Source organism: Bacillus rossius, chromosome 8 (genome assembly GCF_032445375.1).
Source record: "Bacillus rossius redtenbacheri isolate Brsri chromosome 8, Brsri_v3, whole genome shotgun sequence".
Lineage (NCBI taxonomy): Eukaryota > Metazoa > Arthropoda > Insecta > Phasmatodea > Bacillidae > Bacillus > Bacillus rossius.
Genome location: NC_086336.1, coordinates 52,406,375 through 52,433,278, shown reverse-complemented (window position 1 = coordinate 52,433,278; position 26,904 = coordinate 52,406,375). Strand labels below are relative to the sequence as shown.

Sequence of the window (26,904 nt, the reverse complement as noted above, 5' to 3'; positions counted from 1 at the left end):
TTTCAACACTCCTCTTCTTAAGACAGAAGGAGGTTTCACTCTGCCTATAATTTGAGAAAAAGAAAATGCACAAATATCTAAGACTAGAGGGTACACAAAAAGACCACCACCAATGAGATCTTTAGAATGAACTTTTTTCTCTCTCAAAAAACTCCCCTGAAACATGCCATCTTTTTGTTCTGGTGATTTTTGCACCACACCAATATAAAACTGGCTAAGAAATTGTACTAGCAACCAGTCTCCTTCTTTCACACAATCAATCTGTACACTAGAAACATTTTTAAATGTCTTGCCATTTCGCATCACGTGAGGTTGTGCCAATGTCTCTAGGGATGTGGATGGTGACTCCGATATCAACTCTTCTATTCTATCAGTGATTGGTTCTGATATATCACGCACAACACACTCCTCGGGATCATCAGTTTCTTCCGAATCACCACAAAAATCCATTCCTTTGACACTTCGACCTGGCACGACTTGAACTTTTTTCCTTTGTTGACGTTGTTTTGGTAGGTCATTGTACCGCATTGACTGCAATATGTTTACTTCAACGTCATCAACAACAGCACCATTGGTTTCTCTAGAATGTAGACTGTGGTTAGGCAAACGAGAAAGAACTGCCTCAGCATCTATCGGAATAATTCCACATTTCCTGAAGCCTGATACTACATTCTTCTTCTGGTTAGGTTCGATCTTGGACATCAGTGTTTTCAACAGATGTGGAAAAGTGGTTTTTGGAACTGATGATTCCTTCCTACCTGGACCTTTTTTCCATTCTGTTAGTATTGTACGCCAAGCCATCTTCAGTGGTCTAAAACATGCCACATCTAAAGGTTGTGTCAAGTGAGTTGAATTGGCTGGAAGAAAGACAAATGAAATATCATGTTCGGTACATTTCTGAATGGTGTCAAGAGAGAGATGTGATGACAAATTGTCCCCTATTAGGACTTTTTTCCCAGGTCCTAATTTGTTACAATATTTTATTGCAATTTCCGACACCCAATCCTCAAAGCAAGAGGCATCAAACCAGCCAGAGATGGTTCTGTTGTAACGTGCTCCTTTTGGTCCACCTACTGTCCAAGACTCATATAAATGTTGTGCCTTGTAAACAACATAGGGTGGTAGGCCATCACCATTACCTGCTGCTGCAAACATGACAGATGTTGCAGATTTGCTGTGATTGACAACACGTTCTGGATATTTAATTCCTCGTTTTGCGATGATTTTCTTTCTACCAGGGTCATCTTGTAGGTTAGATTCATCATAATTTATGATGTGGGATGGTGGAACATCACATAGTGATATATCAAGATGGGAAAAATACAGCTTCAATTCATCATAGGAAACGCCTGCCCTGCTGCGTTTGATGTTCTGACACATGCGCTCTGAAAGTCTACCCTTATGTCGTTTCAAAAATAACCTAGCAAATTCTTTCCCAGGCATGTTGTTTGCAAACTTGCTCACACGACGACCACTTTTGTCTAAATAATGTTTTACTATCATTCGTAAATCATAGCCATCCATTGGATAACCCCACTCGCTCACCTGTACTAACCTGTCGACAATAAGGGTCTCCACTTCAGGAGGTAAAACCTGTTGTCCTCCAATCTGTCGTATTGTCTCACCTTTTTTCTTCTTTTTTATGAATCGCGAAAGCACTGTATGGTCAAGGTTGTATTTCAAAGCAGCTTTCCTGACACTGCATACTAGGCCTTTTTCAATGTCACTCATTGCACATTGCAACACTTCCTGTGAATGTTTTCTATATTGTCTGCTGCATGAATCACGAATATAAACGCGCGGCATTTTAACAATAATTACACTAGAGAAACGAGTTACACTGATTTACTATTGTTATGATGTCAATACACATCAAATTACTAACATTGTATACCCTGTGACATAACCTCTAGCCAAACACACACAACAAACAGCTGTTGCAATTCACCCCACTTTTAGACAGCTTGATTAACTTTACAGAAAAAAATTCTCAACTATTTAAATAGCCTCCAACGTTGTTTCCCTAAGTTAAATATCATGACAAGATACCACTAAGAATAATTTTTTACCATTGAATATATAACTTAACACGAGGAAAATATTTTTCTAGATAAAGTTATTTCCTCTTTGAAAAGTAATATATTTTTACTTATTTATTCTGTTAATGCCACGCCAAGGAATATTCGGGTGCCATATTGGAAATTATTTTTTTAGGTACCCTGTTTTATGTATATTATGAAAATGAATTCGAGAAACCACATAAGATATATGTTTTTTCGTCATGAAGGATATTATTACACTCCGATGTTTTGTTGCAATTCACACTCCTGTTGCAATTCACCCCGTTTTACGGTACTATCTTTGATTAAATAAGGTGGTTATTACTACAAGCATGTGTTTATGCATTTATAATTATAATGTTTTCAAATGTAACTGCTTGTTTCAACATTTCAGAGACATCTTTTGGAACCAAACTAATTTGTTTCAAACATCCTGTCATTAATTTTATTTAGGCCTATGTTGCATTAAAAAAATTGGTTGGCAGATCTCACACTGACATTTATCAACTTAATGCAGTATTGCTCTAATTTATTCCAGAGAACATAAATCTTTTATAAGCAAAACATAAAAAAAAATACATTTAAGTCATATGCCACTTACTTGGAACTTTGCAAAAAAAAAAACTGCTTCTTACTTAGCAAACAAGTTATACAATAAGCTGCCTAAAAATTTACAAGTAACACTCTTCTTAACCAAAAGTATTGATTTCTAGTTTTTTCTATGGTTTATTATTTTTATCACAATCATTCAATTAATAAATACATTTTTTAATTAAATACCTATACTTATATTCAGTTAATTTTTCTCTGCATTTCTTGTTTACTTTGGAAGACCAGCTACTCTCACTAGAGGAGAATACTGCACACATTTAATCAAAAATCTTAAAATTGTTTGGTTTTTTTCCAGATAATATACTAACAGTTTCTGGTGCAAAAGACTACAATAGATGCATTATAGCAGCAGAAAGAAGTATGGCTGAGTGTGTACGTATTCATTTTCTATTTAGACTTTCAAAGTGCGTAGCCTTATTTTTAATGCTGGTAATAAATTACATCTACAGCAAAACTCTGTTAATGTCAGACTTCACCCCAGAGGTGGATTAAGAGAGGACATCAGGGGGAGGAGACTTGAGTAGCTGAAGCCCCTTTCTTCTGAACATAACTTACACCCACTGGATAAAATTATGCTTTTCGGGGAAAACTCGTACAAAACTTAATTTTCTGGTCAAGAGCACCTTTAGTTTCATTTTAAGGGCAATCCATACAGACCTATACTATGTAGGAATTTCATGTCTTTTTTTTTTTATTTGCAATATTTGTTGGCAGATATGTGTACATATGCTACATGCTCTCTGCTATGTGTAGAACCAAGATTTTATGGTGTTACAAGTAAATTTTGGCATTAAAAATAGTGGATTTTGTCTTAAAAAGAGGTGGCAGTACAGTGGTTTAGATTAAAAATAAAACTTCTCCAAACAAATTCTTATTAGGCAATGTCTATTTTCTGCCAAAAACAACTCCCAATACTTATGCTATGTATTTTGAAGCTCATGATAAATTCACCTACTATCAAGATGATCTGATAATACTAGGTGACTTCATTGTGCCTGGTATTGCTTGGTTCAATAAACATACTTTCACTATTGCTCATACCCACATAAACCCCAAGATACAGTAAATACTCAATTTTACCTCAAATTTGACCAAAAGCCTTTTTTATAATTTGCCACAATGTGAATTAGAGAAAGCAGCTAAAGTAAAGGGTGCGGGGCGGAAACTTGCTGATTTGTATTTCGCGTTAACAGGTGATATGTGGTCGGGAAAGGGTGGGGAGGGTCTCGTTCGAAAGGGCAGTCCAATACATTTCGTCACCCGCCTAGTCAGTTGCTGCCATGCGTTGGACCAATGAGCAGCGCGCGTTTGCCGTCAAGACTTACTTTTCTAATGGCCGTTCCATTATCGCCACTCAACGAGCGTTCCGTATTCGGTTCAATATTCGTCCTGTAGGTCCAGTTATAGTCGGAAATCAATTGTTACGTGGGTAGACAGATTTAGGGTGAGTGTAAGTGTGATGAAAAGTGGGACAGCGGGTCCGCGGACTGTCACTACCCCCAAAAACATTGAGAGAGTGAGGCAGTCAATATGCTTGAAGAGTTGCACAGAACTTCAGAAATCGGGTAACTCAATGCATTGACAATGGGGGCCATAATTTGATGGATTTCATCTTTAATACTATACAATGGAAAAATTTCAGGTGATATATATTACAAGAAAAATTAAATTATAACAATATCTCTACTACTTTATTTTTTATCGGCCTTTCAAATCTGCAAGTTTCCGCGCCGCACCCTGTACTTGTCAATGAAGACTTATTCCATCCTGCCCTAAATATCAAATTCATCATTGCTGTTATTTCAACAAATAACATTACACACTCAATCCTTATGAACTATAAAAATTGTGATTATCTTGGTCTAGATATCATAATTGGTCCAAATTTTGCAAAACTTCTGATTTTAACGCTCTACTTGAACAGCTAACTACTTGTGTATGCGACAAAATTCATTATTGTATCCCAATAACTACTAAAAAGGCCTCTAAACATTCCAATTGGTTTTCGAGAGTATTAAGTCAAGCCCTAAAATAAAATAAAAATTTCTTAATCTATTCAAAAGAAATAAAATCCTCAATATGTAAGTATTTTTTCACATTTCAGAAAACTGGTAGAAAAGCTCATCAAGCGAGATTAAATCATTGGACTCTAAAGTTAAAAAATAAATGTCAAAAATAATCCCAAAAATGTTTGGCGGTATGTTAAATTTATAAAAAAATGTTTTTTGTGAACCTCAATCTTTTAATGTGAACTATGTTGTCTCAAGTTAGCTATATTTACTATCTAATGCTTATGTTCAATATAATTCTAATTTCTACGTTATCATCCCCCTAAAATCCTCAATTTACAGTGTCCAATATATAAGTCCTGACACGCAGGGACGGAGCCAGGAGGGGGGGGGGGGGGGTTAGGGGTTCTAACCCCCTCCTTAGCCCCAATTATTTTTTCTTAACTGAAAGCAGGTTAGCTGAAAGCCTTGGTGTCTTTCTGCTATCACCGGCATTGACTGGGCTTCCAAAAGTGTAATGATCGCTGTGTGTGTATAGAATTGAGACAATGACATGGTGTTATGTAACTCTTCAAGCTAAAGCTAATTGTTTCCAGGAATAGATAAGTTCTGCCGAAACCCAACCCTTTTTATTCCTTTTTATTTGTATTTTCGAGCTTCGAGCATGATTTATGATTTTGAGTGGACGTAAACAAGGCACTTGGATTGATAAAAATATCTTTAATTAATTTCTTACTTCATCACTCAAACAATTTTTTTATTAAAAAATTAATAATATTTTTACCATTACAATATTTAAAGTTAAGTACCAAAAACTGCTAAAATAGCACTATTTTACACCTTAAAATCCAATTTTTTTCCCACTTTATTAGGGGGGGGGGAACCATGCTTATTAACCCCCCCACCCCCATACACAAATCCTGGCTACGCCACTGCTGACACGGATCCTGTTTCTTTAGTTTCTGAAAGTCTTGTCCTTTGGGGCATAAAATATTTAAAAACTACTATGTCAACAGGCCCTGATGGTGTACCAAACAAAGCATAAACATGGCACAATGCAAGATGCTATTGCATCTTTTAACTTTTAACAAAGTCATCTTTAAACTGATTTCATAAGGAAAATTAAAGGAATTTTCATTAATTGCTTAGTTATCGCTTGTGCAAGCGGGCGAGACATGGAATGTTTGTAAGTCGGTGGGAAGGGGTATGCATGTGAGGACGGACAGCAGCCAGTGTTTTTCCTGCTTGGGGGGAAAAAGGTATAATTTTTCTTTATTACGCTGTGAAGCGACCTTTTTTTGTAAACCCAGTGGAAAAGATAACTCTTTGAGATGTCAAAATAAACATACCCTGTAGCAGTTGAAATGAAGATTGAGGGGAGGACGTGTATCTGTCGGTTGTTGTGTATGTACATATATCTACTTGAAAAATATGTCTTATCATTCCTTATATCTAGGGCCATGTATTTTTTGTGAAAAAAATCTGAAAGCATATAAGGCTATAAGACTGCAATAATGTATACAGCCCCAGCAGTTTCTTTCTTGTGATTGGTGGCCATCTACAGGAGAAGCAATCAATTTTTTTTTTTACTAAGCCATTCAGGATTGTTTGCTTCCACAGTGAATGCTTGTGATCAGTGTACCAGCAGGGAACGTGTACCTGAAAGAAACTCGACCAATCACCAAACACAGGCGACAGTGTATTAAATCTCAGCTAGTCTCAAAATGTTTTCGCAAAAAATATATGCCCTTACTTATATCTTATGTTTATAGCCGGTTGTTATCTTCCTGATGCATACAAACTCCTTAGCCACATTTTGAATGAAACTAACCATCAACTCTCTTCTCGGTAAAATTAAGTACACAGATAACATTTTTTATGTCTCTGAACAACCATGTAAAATCTAGCTTTTGCTGTGTTAGTTTTCTCTCAATTTATATAGCTGAATTTAGTGGAAAATAAACCCCCACCCCCCTCTACCAAACATTTGAATAACCATAAAAAAAAAAATTCTCACCCTTAATTCTTCCTGTCCAACAGGAAAAAAAATCTTAGCTATCCTGAAACTTTTCCCAAATTTTGCAATCTCAGACAGCCCTACTTTCTACTCATTTTACAGTGATCAAAAGTCAGTGTATTATATTTAAAATATGTGCGGGTTGTCAATATCTGTTTGTGCAACAGAATTGGAGTAATAAGAATAAGTCATCAACAAACAATAATCAAAGCCCAGACACATCCAAAATCACGGCAATCTAATCTATGATAACAGTAGCAAACAGAGAGGATAGTGTGTCCAAGAGCAAGCGATATCATAATGGTTGGTTGACAGGCGGGCACCCGGTGCACAGACATGCCGGTGCCAAGGAGCCGTTATCTTTGTTAGGAGGGAAGAAAGGATCAGCAAGGAAAGGGTGTCCACGACATCACGTGAAGTACAGTGTTAGCCAAGAGAAACATAGCACAACGCGCTTCAAACAAATTTTCGGCCGATTTCCTCCCACTTTTTGACTTTTTAACAAAAATTTTTCACGGTTCCTCGAAAAGGGGTTGTAATAAAGGGGTCGTAACAACGGGGTTATACTGTATCCATAACTTTTTTCTGACAGAATGTAAGACAAAAGCCACAAAAATGAAATCCAACTTGTGGCGAGAGTGTACATGATAAAAAAAATAAATATTGCTTAAGCCACAAAATTCACCAACCTTCCCTTAACTTTTAACACCCTGCGTCATGTATTAAAATGTCTTTTCCACCATTGTGTGCGTGTGTGTTGCAGAAAATACGCCCCATCTTCGGTAACATGTTCAGCGACAATCGGCCAAGGTTCCAGGTCTGCCTGAAGCCCTCAGACAGAATCCCGATGTTCATAAACAAGAACTGGCATTCTAGACAAGTGTATGTATCTACCAGACAATATGGGAAATCTTAGGGACTACTACATAAGCTTGCTGGAAAAAAAGAACACCAAAAATAATTAAACTTTTCTATTCTTACATCACACTTGAGGTTTAATTTCTTGGCAGTTCAACTGTGCATTTTAGTGTTTGAAACCCAAGTTTTAACAATAAACAGTTAAATATAATTCACAATGTGTTTTCATGCGATGAAAAATATGTTGATTTGGAATGGTAAATTTGATAAATTCTCTCATATCATAAACATTACCCTAAAGTCCTTAGCCAATAAAATATCCCTTTTCAGATTGTTGTAGTTAAAAACTTTCAATGAATGCTGAGAAAAAAATATTAAAGGATTGCTCAGGTCATGCAACAGACCTATAAAAATATTTTAGGGTTATTGCTTGAAGTTCCTTAGTTTCGCACAGCATGGTGGGAAGAGTACATGCCGCTTTAGCGCTGAGGCAATAATGTATTAGTTGAACTATAAAACAGTACATCAGGTGGTCACTCGAAAATATCTCCTGGTAAGATAGCCATTAATCAATTAATTAATTAATTTTAATACGTAAAATGCCTACCAACAGTATGAAACTCAAGGAACAGACACAGCAAATATACACGACACAACATGTACAAAAGGACAACACAAAAGAGAGAAAAGCAAAAACACATAGACATATACATTAATTAGTTATACAAAATTTTTTTTTACACAGAACTAAACATTTACAGAGAAGATTACAACCAAAAAGTAACTGCAGGTTAAAACAAAAACAGAGTAATAACAATAAAGCAGAATTAATATGCTACTTAACTAAATTGCATGCTTTGATTATTAAAGTTTGCGACAATATTCTTATGGGGGGTTCACAAGGAAGACTGCAATCAATCATTAAATTGAGGGACATGTAAATCTGTATTTTCAAGTATATAATTGCATTTGATTTTGTGATTATAAAAATTTTTTGAATAAAAAGAGCATCTAATCAAGCTTGCTTCAACTAGTTCTGTTTTACATTCTGAGCCTGCCAACCCTTCTCCAGGCAGCTTCAAGAGATTCTTGTAACAGCCTTGTGACTTACCGAGTCACTCGGGACAGGCTGCAGCAGCCTGACAGCCGAGAGTCAGCTCGGCAGACGGCCGCCACGTGGCCCCACTGGGAATGTTTGGTTGTCTCGCTCACCATTCATGATTGTGTTCCAGTAACAGAACCTAGCATCTCAGCAGCGTCCAGGAGTGGATTTCTGTGTGATGCAGCTCTGCTATCTTTTAATATCAAGGAAATAAATAAGCTGTATCTTGTTTATTGAAATATTCTTGTCAACAAATTAATATTTTCTTAACTTTGGGTATTTTTTGGTTTTTCTATTTTTCAAGTCCACCGGAGTTGAAGGCAGATCCAAAAGTTGACATTGTAGGTGTGGACCGCCATCGCTTCTTCTCCAAGTAAGAGTACACTTTGTATTATAAGAACTGTTTTAGAAGATGGGTAATGAGTGTGCTTACTATCATGAATGAAATATTTTATCCTGAAGTGGGTTCGCTGCTAGTCTTGAAAGATATTTGAGCATTTTTACATGTTTGTTTGGTATTCATATACATACCTACTGGTAGGCAGAGCTTTGAAATACTTTTTGCGCATGATTTTCCATTCACGGTTTCAACAGTAAAAAAACAGTGTAGTGCTGTACGTTAGGGTTACAGAGGAGAGAAAAAAATTACAAAGAGTGAGTCGTAGAGTCTGTCCATTCCCACAAACACAAATTATTTTGTATCAAATTGGTTCAGTCATGCACATAAAAAACACTTCTGAACTTTTGAAAAAAAAATTCCTGACAAAATTTCACAACAAATTTAACAAAAAAAATCATATACTGACACACACCTATTCCAGTTAAAAACATATTAAGACGAGTAGTATAGTATTACTGTATTGTGATATCGTTATGTCATACTGACTGAAAGGAAACTGTAAAATAAGTTTAAAAGTGATACCTATTTAATCGAGTACAAACCATTAAAATTAATAGCGACATGAAGAAAGTGACACGGAATCATACCTATAAAATATATATAATATATAATACATAATAGGTGCTTATTGATGGAAGAGCAGCTGTTATATTATATTTACTTTAATTTTGTAATTCTTTTAATACTGTTCTTGTACCTGTTCATGTGTTTGTATTTATGTGTATTTGTAATTTTTTATTTTTTTTCGACATATTCTATACCATTTCTGTATGGTCTATTGGATGAAATAAAAAATCAAATCAAATTGTACCTGCCGCTAACTTGAGTTGGCACACACTGGAGGGTTGGCACACATCCAGGCCGACGGTGCCGATGCTCCTGCCCGCGACCCTCGTGACTCCGGCGGCGGAAGTGGCGACGACGTGCGCCCCAGAGCCGTGCCGGGCCCCCGCCGCGTCGGCCGTGCCCGCCTCGCGCTCGCACGGCACCCAGACCGACTACAGGGAGTCGGAGGCCCAGACGACGCCCTGGGCCCCGCCCTGCAGGGTCGCCGACGGCAGCAGCCCGGAGGTGCTCTCCCTGGCCATGCTCTCCTGGGGTGAGTCCGGGCCCCGCTCGACACTTCTCAAAACCAACCGGTCGCAGAAATAATTACCGTTCATGAGCCGGAGATCAAAAAAACGTTTGCACATGTCGGCATTACAATGAGAAAAGCACTCGACAAAATGTCTTATTGGACTGTATCTGTTTAAAATTCATGGCTGCTAAAATTTGCTATTAACAATTTATTGACATTGATTTGATTTCACTTTATTTCTATAACTAAATTGTTCGTGACTATATTTGAACAATTTATTTAAATTAAATTTGCAAAAAAACTGTAAATAATATTTGGAAATTAAAAAAGTATGCAATTTTTCATCAATGTTTTCTTATGACGTTATCAAGTAAAATTATCGTTCGAAATCCGACTTTACGGACAACCCCCATTTTGTAACATGCCTACCTTAAATGGTATGCACGATAAACAAAAACTAATATGTAATTTTTTTTTTTTACAGAACAGGGACTAGGACATAATTAGTTGATAACACTAGACAGCATAGAAAACACAAAATAACAAAAAAATTTTGAGCCTTTAATTATTTATATTGTAAATGAAGATATTAGTTTTTTTCCTTACGTTTATTTTACTAACTGGTGAAGGAAAATAAGTATTATACTTATTGAAATTTTTGATGATTCTGTATAAAATATCATTAGTCTTATTTTATGTACAAAGAAATGGTAGTTGATGACTGTTGAAGGGAGGAACTTATCTTCCAGTTGTATCAAGTAAATAATTAACTTCAGGCTATTTTTATAACATTTATGTATAAATATTGCATCAACGTCGCTTGTTTCTGTTTTAGAAAACTGTTTTGTTTGTTTCGTCTTTTTGTTTGGTCGTGTTTTTGTCTCGTTTTGACTGTTGTACTGAATATTTTTGGGTTCAATATTTTTGTGCTGTCATCATTTGTGGTTTTTTTTTTCCTTTCTCTTTTGTTTTTTTGTTTTTGGAAAACTATTGTGTTTGTTTCGTCTTTTCGTTTTGCTGTGTTTTTGTCTCGTTTCAACTGTTGTGCTGAATTTTTTGGGTTCGGTATTTTTGTGCTGTCATAATTTGTGTTTTTTTTTTTTCATTCTGTTAGTCCATTTTACTTTGTTTTTTCTTAGTTTGTTGACCATATTCCTGTTGTGGAGTTTTGTGTGGCGTTAAATCCTGACAACAGCAATTTTTTGCTTAATTTGTGTTTTGTCATTTGTGTTTTTTTGTAGTGTTCTTATACAGACATACATGTGCTAAGCAATGGCGTATGTCCAAAAGCCTACATAAAGTCGTGTATTTCAGGCCACGGCCTGCCCGCCGGGATGCACGAGGTGAGGATCATCGAGCGCGCGCGCGTGCGCAGGAAGTGGGAGGAAGCCGTCGCCGCCGCCGACAACCAGAAGGACATCTCGGACATCCTGGAAGCCATGGAGCGGGAGGAATGGTCCAACAGAGAGCAGGTGGGCCGGCGCTACGACCAGGTGGAGGGTTTCTCTCAGCCCGAGGCTGCGTTCAATACAGTTCACAACTATCCCACAATCATACCGTTACACTAAACTGTGAGGGAACGACTCGTTCTTTAGTGACAAATTAAAAAAAAAAAGATACATTTTGTGATTTTTCCATCAGCCACATTGATGTACAACCAGAACTATTATACATGAGTAAATGATAAGATAGCAAACAGTTTTTAGAAAACTTTTAAATCTATTTGAATTGGCCATTGGGACAAAATGAGAGAATGATTTTTAGAGTATTTACTTGAACATTTATATTTTTTTATTTAACCCTTTCCTGCCTGGCGATACTTGTGAGTCCCACAATGTTTGAAGCCCCATAGAAATAGTGTGTGCATGTTTGAAACCACATGCTGCCTGTCGGGACCTCTGGGTCCCTGTATAGCTCCGCTCTGCCAGTTTTCGAAGAAGTTCGATTGACAGCCAAGAGGTTGCAGCACTAAAACGGCAGCACTGCACCAGTCTGGAGCGCCCATTTTTTTGTTTGTTGAGCTGGACGTATGATAAATGCCTGTCAGGACTTAAAAGTCCCATCATTAAAAAATATATTAAATATAAATAAAAAAATTTGGAAAAAATTATGGCCTACTTTTATGCCTACTTAAATATAAAAATAAAATAAAAATTACAATATTCAATTTTTTTACATTTCTAGGCAGGAAAGGGTTAAGATAAAAGCGATAAATCTGTTTCATAATTTGGTATGCCTAGTGATGTAGTTTTATGAAGGGGAAAAAACTTAACGATAACTCACGATCCCATTTCACAGGACTCAAGGATATAAATTTATTTTTATTTTTTAGAATTAGCCAGGTATTTTTCAATAAATCACTAAGCTTTTATACATAAGTTTATAAGTTTTCCAGTGTTTTAGCTTTCATTGCTCGATTGGTTCTGGATAACAGAACGGGCCAAAAAGATCACAGCCGGGTTAAATAGTGGGACTATATTAGGTATAAATCAATCATAAATCTGAGCATTAGTGAATCCAACATGCTCCAAATCAGTCATTTTTAGATGGGTGTAGTAGTTACAGTTTGATGAAAAAAGCCAGTTGAGAGAAGTGTGTACTATTCCTGAAATGGTTGTAGTTGCAACATTAAAACCCTGGCTGATGCATCGGAAGGAATGACAGCCACACTCGGCACTTGCAGGAGATTCAGATGCTCCACGACGCGAGGCTAGAAGTGGCTCGCAGGATCGGGGAAGAGACCAAGCAAGAAGCGCGGGACCGTCTGGAGGAGAGGCTGAGGCGCTACAGGCTGACAAAGGAGCGCGAGAAGGAGCGCAAGCTCCACAGCATCAGGCACCAGCACAACAGAGGTAATACACTGACGTCGCAGGAGGTTCAAGTGATTAACTAATTAGGCACGTTATGGACTGAGGACATGGGCGCCACCACATGGATGGGTACGTAGACCTGGCTAGCGACTCCGTTCTGTGTCGTGATGTGGCCCGTGTGGGTGCTAGGCTTGATCCCCCCTGTACGGGGTTAAAGCCTACCCTACCAGCCCGCTCTGATGCCCCGGGGCTCTTAGGGCATCTCAAATGCCTTGATCCCCTACGTAGGAACCACCCGTGGTTCCACAATCAAGTACTCACAGATCTGATGGAGGGTTTATTTCTGGTCGAGTCGTATTCGAGCGAACATAATTACACAATAAACTAGGAAAGTCGCCAACGGGCAACAACTAAGAGCTAAATGTTTGCATTTGCAGAGCTGCGCAGGCTGGCCATGAAACACCAAGGGGTGCAGAGGAAATACGTTCGGAGCAACGTGATAGACGAGCTGGCGGACTACTCGTCAGAGCTGTACGCTCCGCAGATGAGGTTTGGAGAGCACCCTCGTCGGCGTCATGAAGTCATCAAGGTGAAGAAGAACATCCTCTCACAACTCACAGGTGGGTCACTACGACGGATACAGCACGACGCATCTACCGTCAGTTACCGTCTTTTCAGCACCCTCAAAAAAGTGCATTATCTCACCTGAAAATATATTATAAATTGTTCCCTTATAAAAATTTAATGCAGTAGATCTTACTTTTATCTCGTAGACCATTATTGTTAGCTATTTTCGCAGCAGAATTATAGTATTTTTATGATAAAATAATTTTGGTTCATCCAGCAGTAATGCTGGTGAATGTCAATATTTTCAATTTGCAAGAAAGGAAAATCAGCCATGAAATAAAAAAGGAAGAAAGCAACGCCTGTTCTTTCGTTAAGAAATGTTAATGCCGATGCTGTGTTTTGCGGGTCGGAACGGGTGCGTACAGTACCGAAGTGTCGTCCGTGTGCGAAGGAGAGGAGACGGTGGACAGCGTGGCCAGGAGGCGCCCCGCGTTCGACTACGAACGGGCTGCCGTCCCCAGGAAGCAGGGCGAGATGTGCGCGCGTGACGCGCGGTGGCTTGAGCAGGTCCTGCAAAAGCTGCACGAGGACTTGCTGGGTGAGTCTCGCCTCGAGGCTTGCGTGCTCAGCTCAGTCAGGTCATTTGGCGGTGGATGCAACCGTGGTACTCTTCAGCTACTCACGCTGCCACGCACGTAGTTACGTAACTAATGGTGCACCAGTTTTTAAATACCAACCATTATTTAGGTCTCTACAGCTTATCAAACAACCAATAATATGAGAGGACAAATGAAAAAAAAAATATTTTGCAAAATACTAGCAAGAATAATTTAAAATCTCCAAACTACTGTTTTTTTTATAAAAGTTACATTCTCTTCTCACTATGTACTTTGTACATTATATTTTCTTTCAAACATTTACCTGATAACATAACTTGTAATTCAAATTTTTAAGGTGATCTATGTTGGCTGATTCAAATGGCTGCACGTTCACATCAAGTCTTGAAAGCCCGTCTGTCTTGCGTCTGGCCGGTGAGACGTCACCTCAGGGAAGCTCGTCGGCGTGCTGTGTCCCAGCTCTGCGACAGAAGCAGACGGAACCGCTGCCGCCCCTGAGGCTGTTGGTGAGACTGGAGAAGCCGCTGCCCCGCCCCGAGACCCCTGGGACCGAGGGAGTCCCCGACGAGGAAGAACAAGTGTACCAGGCTGCAGTTCTGCTCCAGAAGCTCATCAAAGGCCGTGCAATTCAGACCTTGGTCAGTGGAACGATAATAACGGACTACACAAACTGTATTTTGTATTTAGCAGCTGTTAATGTGTGTGTGTTTTTTTTTAAATAAGCCACTAGTAAAACTCAACAATGAGGTTTTAACTTTAAAAAGTAGTACCGGTAATTACCATTTATATATATATTTTTAAAAGAAAGTACTTCCATAACGCTCTTGCTTTATGCTGGAGGGTTTAGTTTGCGGATGGCTCGATGAAGTTAGCAGTCTACCACAAAGGCTGGCCATTCCCTCTCTACTGTGGACTCTTGGGGTATACCGTCTCTTCCAAGAGGTGATTACAGACTGACCCACGCAAACAACACGATGCTGCGATGTCGAGGAAGGAATTGGCAGTGGCCTGTAATAAGCTAAATTCCCACCATTTTCTTGGATTGATTTCAAGAAAATCAAAATCAGGACCACAATTTTAACCCAAATGCTTCTGAATATCATCACATGTCAAACCATTTTACCAAATTGGTAATTTCTTGTTAAAACCATCAAGGTACAACAAAAATATCTGTCCAGTTAATAAAGGTAGCAAATTAGAACATTACTGGTTAGTTTAATACTTTTCCGGTATGCTATTTTTCACTGCTGAAAATAAAATTACAGTCAATTTTTTTTTCTGGAGAAGATCCTTTTGGGAAACTGTGTTGTCCTCATACAAATGTCTAGATTCAGGAGAAAGAGTGATAGAGTGGTTTAACACATTATGTGGAACTACTGATGTTCAGGTTTTTATTTTTTATTTTTTATTTTTTGGGTGGGTTTCAGCTGTTGACCGTAACAGGAAAGTCGCGTTACTGCTCTGTGGGCATTTTTAGTTCGCTCAGAGTTAATGTTTCAATTCAGTGTTTCCTGTTTCACATTTTTTCACTTGGTATTCTTGTTAAAACTTTTCCGGCATTCGATAATCCGGCAAAATCGCTAATACAGCAAGACCCTGGTCTAGATCATCTACTGAATTTTGCAGATGCACCAAGGGCGCATCAGGTGCCAAGCGCTGATAGACGAACTGAAAACGACACACTCCCTGACAGAGGCTGGCATGGCGGAGGTGGCTCAGCGGAAGCTTCAGGTGGAATCCTTGTACGAGCAGCGGGAAAGCTCTCACATGGAGGTAACTATTCACATCTGCTGCATGTGAAAACATTCTGATATTTCCACCAATCAAGGGCCTATTTAATTGAGTGGCACAGTAACACAACCCTCCCTTCCTAAACAGAATTTTAAATTCCTACTAGCACCACACCAAACCAAAACAAGCAAACTAAAAGGTTTAAAATGTTATACATATGAGTTGCAACATTGATGAACATGCAATAAACTAAATTTATAAATTCTAAGCTACACATAAAAAAAAATTATACAGTATTTGCAGTAAGTGGTAACTTAATACCACAAATGTCAAGAATGAGAAATCTACAATCAATTATTATGTGCCCCTTCATTCAATGGGGTCTAAATACTAATGAAAGTGTGAATGTGTATGTGTTTTAGGGCGACAGAGAATAATATAGTCTGTTCACTTAAAATGAACAATTTTTTGAAATGCTACAGAATATCTACTTCTATTGTACATCCCATTGATAACCAAATTCATTGCCATTGGCTCAGTGACCTGTATGCATGCGCACTTGTCCACCAAGTGAAACTGTCAAATAGTCTAAAATATAATAAAATATCCTTTACACGGAATCTTACTTAAGCATTTGTAAGCAAATTATAGATAATTTCATATACCTGTCGTATAATGATGTTTTGTCCCTTTAAAGTTAAATCTTTAAATGGAATTGATTTGCGTACGCTTTGTTAGAAATATCAATTGTATTGAACTACAATAATTATTACAAAACCCTCTTCGGGAATTGTTCATAAACATCTCACCGAATGAACATGGTTATACCACGGTACAGCTAAAAACTATTTGCGACCATGTCTGACTAGCCATATTCAAAATATTTGCTTCAGTGAAAAGAAAGTGCTTCTCAGGTTACATTGAAACGGACTGTTTATTGCAAAAATAGATTTCTATGTTTTAATATTCTGTACTGCCATTCACTCACACAACACAAACCGGTTCATACGATTTATTAACCTGTTAAATTTTCTGATGGCATTACGGATCAGCTCGGCTGTGAACACGGCCGTGTGTGCACGCCACACGTTCGTGCGAGCCTGGAAGGCGGGTAGAGGGTGTTTAACCGGTGCAACTGGGGGACTGCAGGAGAGGAGGCGACTGGGCGTGGTGGACGCCGTGCAAGGCAGAGAGATCGGCTCCACGCTGGACTTCCTGTCCAGCGAGCTGTGCCGTCTGCTGGACGAGCGTCGCGCCCATGCGTTTGCGCTCATGGCCGAGAGGGAGCGCCACCGCCGGGAGGCGGCCGAGGCCGGCCGGCGCCAGGCCGAGGAAGCCAGGCGACGCGAGCATGACCAAATGTTCGCGCAGGTCGGTGGCATTTTTTCTCCTTACCTGCAAAACTAGCTGAATTAGAACTGTGTTTTTTCTCAAAACGCCCATTTTCATTTGAAAAAATCCGAATGCCCGTAACTTAAGACGGAAAAAATTTACAGACACATGATTTCTGCACCAAATGCTGGCATTGTCCGGGCGTTTAAGCACATTGAAGAGGCTTAATTAAGGAAGATCAGGTAGACTGTGATCTTCCTCTTATTTTGGTCCAAGGACAATCGTGCAAAATGTTTCCAAATTTAAAATAAATAAGACTCCAGATTTTATTTAAATACAAAATAAATTATTTTTCATACAGTTTTAAATTTTAATTGCAAAGCTCAAGGGTACACAATATTATTTATTTGTCAGTCCCATCACAAATCTGATCTTAACAAGTCATGAAGGAAGACACAACTCTTAAGGTGACTTTATGTGGAGATTCTAAAAATGTTTTATTAAATTTGCACCAACATTTATAGTTCATAACGTGCTTCTAATAACTGCAGGCCGACCTAAAACACAGAGCTGGTTTTCAAGATTTTCATAAATCACTCCAAGCAAGTGTTCTTTATATGTGAGGCGGAAAGCAAAAAGCAAAAAGGGACCTCCTGTCTGCAATTTCCGGTTTTTAGGTATCAATATTTTTGAATTACGCTCTAAACTCTGAAAAATTTCGTGCAAAATTCATGACTCAATTATTTTTTTAATGTTTAAACTACGGGCATTTGAATTTTATAAAATGTAAATGGGCGTTTTGAGAAAAACACACTTAAAAATTAAAAACAACTCAAAAACTTTATTTTTTACATTTGAGAAATAATTAAGGTATGAAACAAAAGCTGAAAACATGTAAAGGACAAGCTGAACTATGATAAATTGCAAAAATCAGAAAATGATAATTTTGACCCAAACCACTAACTTTGACTGTACTGAAAAACTGACATAGCCAACAAGAGGTCCCCTTTTGTTTTCCGCCTCACACATGAGGAGTTCCCTGACTTATATGACCCATCAGTTACGACAAGCGCCATGTATTTTTCGCGAAACGATTTCAAAACTAGTCAAGTGTTAAAACACTATAGCATCATATTGTGTTTCTTGATTGGTTGGGTTTCTTTCAAGTGCGTGTCTACTGTCAGCATACCAATCACAATAATTCAGTCGGAAAGCAAACGCGTCTCGAGTGGCCCGGTCAAATAACGCAATGATTTCTCTTGCAGACGGATACCAATTACAAGAAAAAAACCACTGGCGCGGGCATACCATATCGCGGTCATTTCTTGAAATTGCCTGCCCATACTAATGGTCTATTGATGAGACAAAAAAAAACCCGCATGTTTACTTACCTCGTCCTTAAATCTTCTAATCAAAGAGGTCTCTGAACTGCCTAAATTCTGATTGCAGACATAAAATTGGAATACTATTGATGCAGTGGAGGATTAATTATTTAGTAACGTTGCAGATCACGGACATGGGAACCACAACGTGGATGGACACGTGGATCCGGCTAATGGCTCTGTCCCATAGTCGTGACATGACCCATGTGGGAGCTAGGCTCGATTGCCCCTACACTGTGTCACAATCTATCCTAAAAGCAGATACTACTGAGCAGTAGGCACGTTTACGCACTACCAAGTGATGATCGTTTGTGGGCTCTTGGGGCGTCCAACATGCCCTGGTTCTTACTCTGGCGGTATGCATGGTCAGGAGGTGAAAATACACACAGTATCTGGTACAAGGGTTTTATTGCAGAGAGTACAGACATGGTGAACTCTTACAACTCTCCTCCTTGATTATATTGTAAAAATTACCAACCGCAAATCGTCCGGCTTAGGTGTGGCCAGGATCCCTCGTGACCTGGACAAGAAAACATCTCGTGGTTTTATTTAAAATTTTCCGGAGAACTTAAAGTGAAACAGCCTTCCACCCGGAGGAGTCCCTGAAGAAAAAAAAAAAGTTTTAAAATATTAATATATATGGCGGATGCTAAACGATCAGTTAAACTCATGGTGAAGTCGACGAGATGCAGACGACTCGTCCTACCCCAGGTGGCGATCGGAAGAGACTGTCAGAGGTCGGGTGTCGTGGCGCCCGGAAGCAACTGAATTACCGATAGGTCTCTCACAAACTTATTGAGTTAAAAGTAATATAAAAAATCCCCTCTGGAAGTCAATAACAAATTATAATTATTTATTGTGAAATTTTAGATTACTTGTCTATTTCTTAAATTCAAATATATCGTTCTACCCGCATTGGGTTGGTTTGGAAGTGGACCGTGCACAGCACTGCTCCGTCATTAAAATAACTGAAAGGCATATACGTAGTACACTTAGTTGAAAAGAAAAGAATTACAATTATATTAATTAAATATTATTTTAAGGGTGCCTGGCACAGACTCTACTCGCCTCTTGCGGGGCGGACGAACACACGCACCCACACACTTGCCGGCGGGAAGTTCGAACAGAGGGTGATGGTGGGAGAAGAGGGGACCTGAGGGAGGGCGTAGCCCTGGTCGACATCAGTACTGAGGTCAGCAGTGATTCGAACGCGCAGGGCCGGTGCAAGGTAAATTGGCGCCCTAGGCGAAAAACCTTAATGCCCCCTCCCGCCGGACACACCAAAAAAAAAATTTTCCTTGCCTCAAAATACATCACGTAAGCCTAAGATTTTGTCAACAATCAAATGTAAGCAGACTTGTGTTTTTTTTTTACTCTTTTACTTATTACAAATCATAAACAGGTCACCATGGACTTAAAATAATTACTTATATCAATATAAACATTCCAAACTGTTACAAAAATCCATTTTCATTTATGTAGTTTCAATAATCGTTAAACATATTACCGTATATACTCGTGTATAGCGCGCCCTTTTTTCCCCTCAAGTAAAGGAAAAAAATAAGGATGCGCGCTATACACGGAAAAAAAAGTGAGGGGGTGGGGCGAGGAGGAGTGGAAGTCGTTAACTGCCGGTGACGGGTGACGTTTCTGGCCAGCCCCCACACATACGCACAAGCAACGAGGCCTCTCTTTCACACACACACACACACACAACCTGGTCTCTCGCACACACACACACGTTCACAGCACACACACACACACACACACACACGTGCGCGCGCAAGCTCGCACATCTCTTGTTTATTTTTAGACCTCCCCCTCTACAGAAAGCCAGCGCAGCTATAGAGCATCCCACTCTTAGATTGCAGTGTGGAAGTAAATGGGCGCATTCTCTCTCTCTCTGACACATGTCGATTGCTGTTAGCGCTGTCCTTGTTTATTCGTGTGTTGTTGCCAAATATCGAACGAAATTAAAATTTTAATTTTTGGACCAAGCTTTTTTTCATATTGTATAGCATCGAAATACGCATCAGTCAATGCTTATTTTGAATACTTGACAATATTTTAAGTGTCCGAAAAAATTAAAAAACATAACTTATTCACTGCGAACTGTTTTGAAGTATTCCGAGATGTTTCACATCAAAAAAAAAAACCTACATGTGTATTTCATTCAGATTTTTTTTATTAATAAATTAATGCCTTAGGACGCCACCGAACAAATGTTAAGACAAAAACTATACAGGTTTCACTTAAATAATTTTTTTAATATATTGAAATGCATTTTCTCACAAACTGACACATCAAAAAGTTGACCAGCGGAAAACTTTTTTTCTATTAAAGATATATGGGGGACGAAAGCGTGAAAAATGTTCACAATGAATTGAATTAGTTTTTAAAAGCAGCTCCATCTCAATTGCTTCTACAGTTTTCGTGGAAATAGCTGTTAAAGATGTGTATTATCAGTACAAGAGCGCGCTGCAATAGAGGTTTCTCTCACAAGCGGCCGTCGTAAGAGGAAACAGGGTCGTATGTTTAGATAAATGGGGTTCTGTCCTGCAAGCAATTTCAAATACATGGCTTCCTCAGTCAACCAATATTTCCTTAGATACGTATTTCTGAAAACCAGTCTGCCAGTTAGTATCGCGTCTCGCGACGAAGCAACGCGTTGTGTCTGGTGACTCGTTACAGTTATAATTTTGACAAACGAATTATATATTAACATACGTGATTTTATTTTCTACATTTATTTTTATTATGTACATATAAAATATGGAAGTTAGAACACCAAAAAGAAATTTTATCGGTAGGCTACGCGGGAGGGAGCGCAAGATTGCGTTGAATGTCTTTGAGTATTTTTCAAAAAATATGAGTGTGTGCAATGCAATTAAGGAAGCTTACCATTCTTCTGGCCAGCTCTGTGCTACTCTTATGGAAGGGGTATCAACATTGGTCAGCGGTAGCGATAGTGATTAAAAGGTTTGTGATGTTATTAATTTCTTAATCAAGGTAACGTTACATTTATCGTATAAATTCCTATGAATGAAATGTGTGTGAACAGATTCTTGTTGTAAGTTAAAGTTAAAAAAATTCCTTATCAGCACAGCCTAAAGGCGCAGGAAGATTTTGATGATTATATTTCTTTACATTAGAACAAAAAGGGATTTTTATATTCATAAACCCATAGTTTTTTATTCCCCTTGCAGTAATGGTTGTTACAAAATATATTTTAATTGAATCTTGAACATAATATGTAAAATGTTTCAAATAAATACGAAGGAATTTAATAGCGATGATGGTACAAAATTTTGAATTATTTTTCTATCCTTCTCAACATCAAGCATCTTATCAAACATTGTTTTTGACAAAGTTTTGGAAAATAATTATGATATTTACAAACAATTTAAACAGATTTGATAAGGTGTCTACTAAGGCGATTACTTTTTTTTGTCCGGTGAAAATATTTTTCGAACCCATGCAGTTATGGCTGGTCGTATCAAAAATTTATTTAGAAAACATTTTTTGGCATTAGGTACTCCGAGTTATCATACGTTAAAACGTATGCGATATTATTCATATTATGGGAGTTTTTGCGATTTTTCTGTTTTTCAAAAAATCTTCCCCATTTCGGCCCAATTGTTTGGATTTTTTCCATAACTACTCGACCGAGAATTTCCATTACCGTATTTTATTTATAATTTTGGACATGACTTGTCCAAAAATACGGCATTTATCGGGCCCATGAAAATGTGATTATATATATATATGTGTGTGTGTGTGTGTGTGTGTGTGTGTGTGTGTGTGTGTATATATATATACAATATACACATATATGGGATTTTTAGAACATAAAAGAAAACTATAAGCAATTTTCGTCTACAATAGGTAGTTTTTATTTGAAATTTACATAAAAGTGGCATTATTACAAATTTATATGTGTAATAGTATAAAATATAAATTACGATATGATTTATTAAAATGCTTCTTGTTCGATCCGAATTACAAAGACACACATCTCCTGGAATTCGTAATGTGTTAGAGATTTGGCAGCAGCGCGCGCCATAAGCCGTGTACTGCAATCTAAGAGTGGGACGGGCTATAGTAAAATAAAAGAGAGAGAATGTTGTCGCCATTCCCCCTCCCACTTCCTTCGCTTCCTCGTCGCAGCTGCTACAGGTGAGTCATCTAGTCCTCTGCGTCACGTTCCTGCCTGCCTCCCTCCCTCCCGCCATCGTACCAGTTGTGACGATACAGCGCTTCATTATCTTCCGTCTACACAGCAGAGTTTAAGTATTTTCCTGAAGCATCACCACACATCAATTTAAATTATCATTTGTTTCATACGTAATTACTTAACAGGTACCACAAAATGTTAGTAAAATTTATTTACGGGAAATTTTTTTTTTCTTTGAAATTTGTTGCAAAAATCGTGGTGCGCGCTATACACGAGTAAATACAGTATATCAGCTGTTATGTGTCGTGCTGCGCCGCCCCCAGCTACTTGGCGCCCTGGGCGGTTGCCTAGTTCGCCTGTACGGACGCGCCGGCCCTGCGAACGCGGCAGGTGCGATCTCGAGACGCCACGTCTGCTGCGCAGGTGATGAAGGTCCAGCAAGACACGGTGGACTTGTACCTGGAGGACGTGATCCTGGAGAGTGTGGAGTGGGCGAGCGAGGACAGCTCCCGGCGGTACATCAGGGGCCTGGCCGCGAAGATGGACCAGGCCGCAGCGGAGGCACACAGCAGGTGCACACGTCAGGTTTTCAAATAGCAGAGAAATTAATATTCTGAAATTTTTAAAACATATTAAATTATTTCTATGAACACTTTAAATTTTTATATTCTTAGATTACAGCTTCAAGTATGTGGTATTTTTGAACTGGAACAAAAAAAAAACATAAACAAAAATATAATATTTCTAAATTAATTTGCAAGCACCAATTTCGACAGGGAGGAATCAAAATAAAAAAAAAATAACCTGTACAACAATAATAGTAGTGTGTTGGAAGAGAAGTAATGAGAAGGGAGGGGGAAGTGTTGGTCAAAGATCACGGCACCACCAAGTAGCAGACTGAATTCTTAACTGAGGGCCCATCAGCAATTTCCATCCCCTGAATTATATCACAGAATTAAGTCCTACGATGAAGCAGGAACGGAATTCCAAAACTATGCAGATTCCAAACCCACTTTATATTTTAATATTTATATTTCAGATTCAATTCTTTGATTTCGAGTCCATCATATTACAAACCCTTCAAAATAATAATTATATATATATATATATACACATACACACACACACATATATATATATATATATATATATATATATATGTATGTATAAAATTATTTTACAAACATAATTACAAATGATGTAAATTCATTTAAATTACAAACAATAATAAAACACCCTATACAGATACGTTGTAATTTCAGTAATCCAAGAGCCTGGGTTAAATGTTTTGTACGTGATGTTTTTTGTTGAACATATATTTTATTTTATAATATAAGCTATTAACACAATAGATAACATCAGGGGAATACAGGTGGAGTGGGATATATCCTCCCCCCCATCCCCCATATCATCAAACATCAATTATAAAAAATGTATCATTCCTACCAACAAATGGGAAGAAGGTATGAAAACATCTATAACCCGTCCCCCAACAAAATGAAAATCAGCAAATGCTTTTGGACAAAATAAAAATAAGACACATAAATTTGCTATATTTCTACATTACACGAATATGAAAAAGTAGTGTTTTATCACTTTGGTTTTTTCAGTATTTACTCATATTTATTAGAATGAAGTGCAATGATCAAACACTTCATCCAGTAAAAGATATGCTAAATGTATAGAAATCTTATAAACTTAACAATAATCTGATTATTCCAACAAAAATCCTTCTATAAAAAAGTTTGTTATTAAATAGGTCCAATTCCCTGATTAATCAGCAAAAACTAGTTATTTATATCCAGATTAATTAGAAAACAGATCAAAATTATAATTGTACTAGATAATGCCCGGCATGCGTTGCAATGCCTCAATCAATTTTTTAATTTTTTAAACGTATACTAAGCATCTCTCTTTATCTCTCTAATTCTCTATCTCTCTATGTATATCTCTATAACTCTCTCTATCTTTCTATTTATATCTCTATCTCTCTATATATCTTTCTACATATATATCTCTATATATCTTTCTAGCGGACCCAACCGACGTTGTTCTGTCAAACGTTTTAAATTCGAAAATTTACAGGAAATTTCCCTGAATCTAATCGCAGCGTCATCTGCCGGGTCGAACTGAAATTACTATAATTACTATAAGAAACTATAAATGTTATAATGTTATAATTTATTTTACAAACTTATATTTTTATTTTCAAAGAGACATCAATATGTCATAAGTTGCATAGAATAAAATGAGAACTAACAATTTAAAATTGTGGGTTGTAGGTTGATTGTTATTGAATGCACGTCTATACATAATTAAAAGTAATGAAAAATCGTGTTAAATACTCACTTTGATACTGCACCTTACATATTTTGCACAATGTATATTTTTTATTACATTTTAATATGTAGAATAAAATGAGAACTGACAATTTAAATTTGGAGGTTAAGTTGATTGGTATTGAATTCACGTGTATACATAATTAAAATCACGAAAAATCATGTAAAATACTCACTTCAATACTGCACCTCACAAATTTGCACCTATATTTTTAATTACACTTTAAAATGTTATTTCAATAAATAATAATATAATAATCTCAATAACCAATTATATTTTAATTTTAATGTAATAACAACAATTCATAAAATCCATCCAAAGATTAACAACAACACATAAATAAATACACAACACACACATATATATACTGTAAACCTAAACCATTCAAAGATCAACAACAATTTATAAATAAAAAATTAATTAAATAAACATTTTCCAGTGGACCAAATTGTGAATCTAAACCATCCTCGAATCCCCGTGAACTCACACAAAAAATTTCATCAAAATCGGTCCAGCCGTCTAGGAGGAGTTCAGTGACATACACACGCACACAAGAAATATATATATAAAGATATACTGCCTTTAATAGATGTGAACTGCTACTTTCAATTTTGAGGTATTGTAATTGGGGAAAAATACCTAGACCTGCTTCAATTCCAAAAACCACTGGATTTGGAATAATTTAATCTCATTCGAATCTATGGAAACATTCCATTTCCGCAGCTAAATTAACATAAAAATAGATTGATTGCTTAAGTGGGGGAAACTGTGTACTCTGGAAAAACCCCGCCATCAACTTTCGCAATATTTGCCTAAACCTCGGACAGAACTATTGATCACTTTGGAGGGATGCCTGCTTGCTGATTGTGTGGCCTTATCAGCAGGAATATGTTACTTGAGCCCCCCCATCTACCTGGGCACATATACGGTGTGGAGAGCTTTGGAAAAAACCTAGAGAGTTGATAACTACCCAAAATAACTGAGTGCAATCTGTTTGCAAAAAGTATTTAAGAATATGCTTAGGGCTGGTGAGTAGTTCTGTTTCCATATTTCAGAGAAAGGAACTGGTTTTCAATAGTAGTTTTTAGGCATGAACTTCATTTCTTCGCCATGTAACACCAAATCTCATGTTGCCCGACGCACCATGTTCACACTCACAGCTTTGTGCTTAGAGGCGATATACTGTGTTAGAAGCACCAGTTATCCTGCCTTGGTAACACTAATACACCCCTGACTAGGTTGGCTCTTTTAACTGCATTACCTACAAAAATAAGTTAATTTTGTTTGCTAACTTTGGTCACGTCCTACTATGAAAATATTTCCTTAAGAGGCTACTCCAGTGTTTCAGGGGCACTACGCCACCCCCGTTAACGTCATAAGATTCAATGCTATTTTCATTTTGCTTATAACTTATTAACTAATATAGATTTCGAAATGATGCTTGCTTGATATGTAAGACAACAATGTTCTTATCAAAGCCCCTTTCTTCAAAAACGTGCATCAATTATGGTTTAATACTAATCTTTACTAATATGCATAAGTGTGTTGTCTAGGTTTGAACCATAATTTATGCACGTTTTTGAAGAAAGAGGCTTTGATAAGAACATCGTTGTCTTACATATCAAGCAAGCATCATTTCGAAATCTATAATAGTTAATTAGTTATAAGCAAAATGAAAATAGCATTGAATCTTATGAGGTTAACGCAGGTTGCGTAGTGCCCCTGAAACACTGGAGTGGCCTCTTAAGATAAAAAGAAAGGGATAGTCAACACGAACATAAACCAATGTCTAGTAAAAGTGTAGGAGCTGCGAGG

At 37.6% G+C, this 26,904-nt stretch overlaps 1 protein-coding gene across 6 annotated transcripts in view; it reads left to right on the top strand.

Annotated features, from left to right (window-relative positions):
- Positions 1-26,904, top strand: part of LOC134534931 (cilia- and flagella-associated protein 91-like) — a 34,841-nt gene that overhangs the window by 1,781 nt on the left and 6,156 nt on the right. For 3 of the 6 annotated variants that reach the window (XM_063373661.1, XM_063373657.1, XM_063373660.1), the window contains exons 2-13: positions 2,968-3,044; positions 7,462-7,580; positions 8,963-9,031; positions 9,919-10,157; positions 11,451-11,608; positions 12,820-12,988; positions 13,384-13,566; positions 13,965-14,111; positions 14,590-14,768; positions 15,757-15,903; positions 17,011-17,232; positions 23,173-23,321. In XM_063373661.1, coding sequence (XP_063229731.1) covers positions 2,968-3,044; positions 7,462-7,580; positions 8,963-9,031; positions 9,919-10,157; positions 11,451-11,608; positions 12,820-12,988; positions 13,384-13,566; positions 13,965-14,111; positions 14,590-14,768; positions 15,757-15,903; positions 17,011-17,232; positions 23,173-23,321 — 1,858 coding nt within the window. Of the gene's footprint in view, positions 1-2,226; positions 2,375-2,967; positions 3,045-7,461; positions 7,581-8,962; positions 9,032-9,918; positions 10,158-11,450; positions 11,609-12,819; positions 12,989-13,383; positions 13,567-13,964; positions 14,112-14,589; positions 14,769-15,756; positions 15,904-17,010; positions 17,233-23,172; positions 23,322-26,904 lie in introns of those variants that run through there. The other 3 variants (XM_063373658.1, XM_063373659.1, XM_063373656.1) reach the window with 3 other exon arrangements.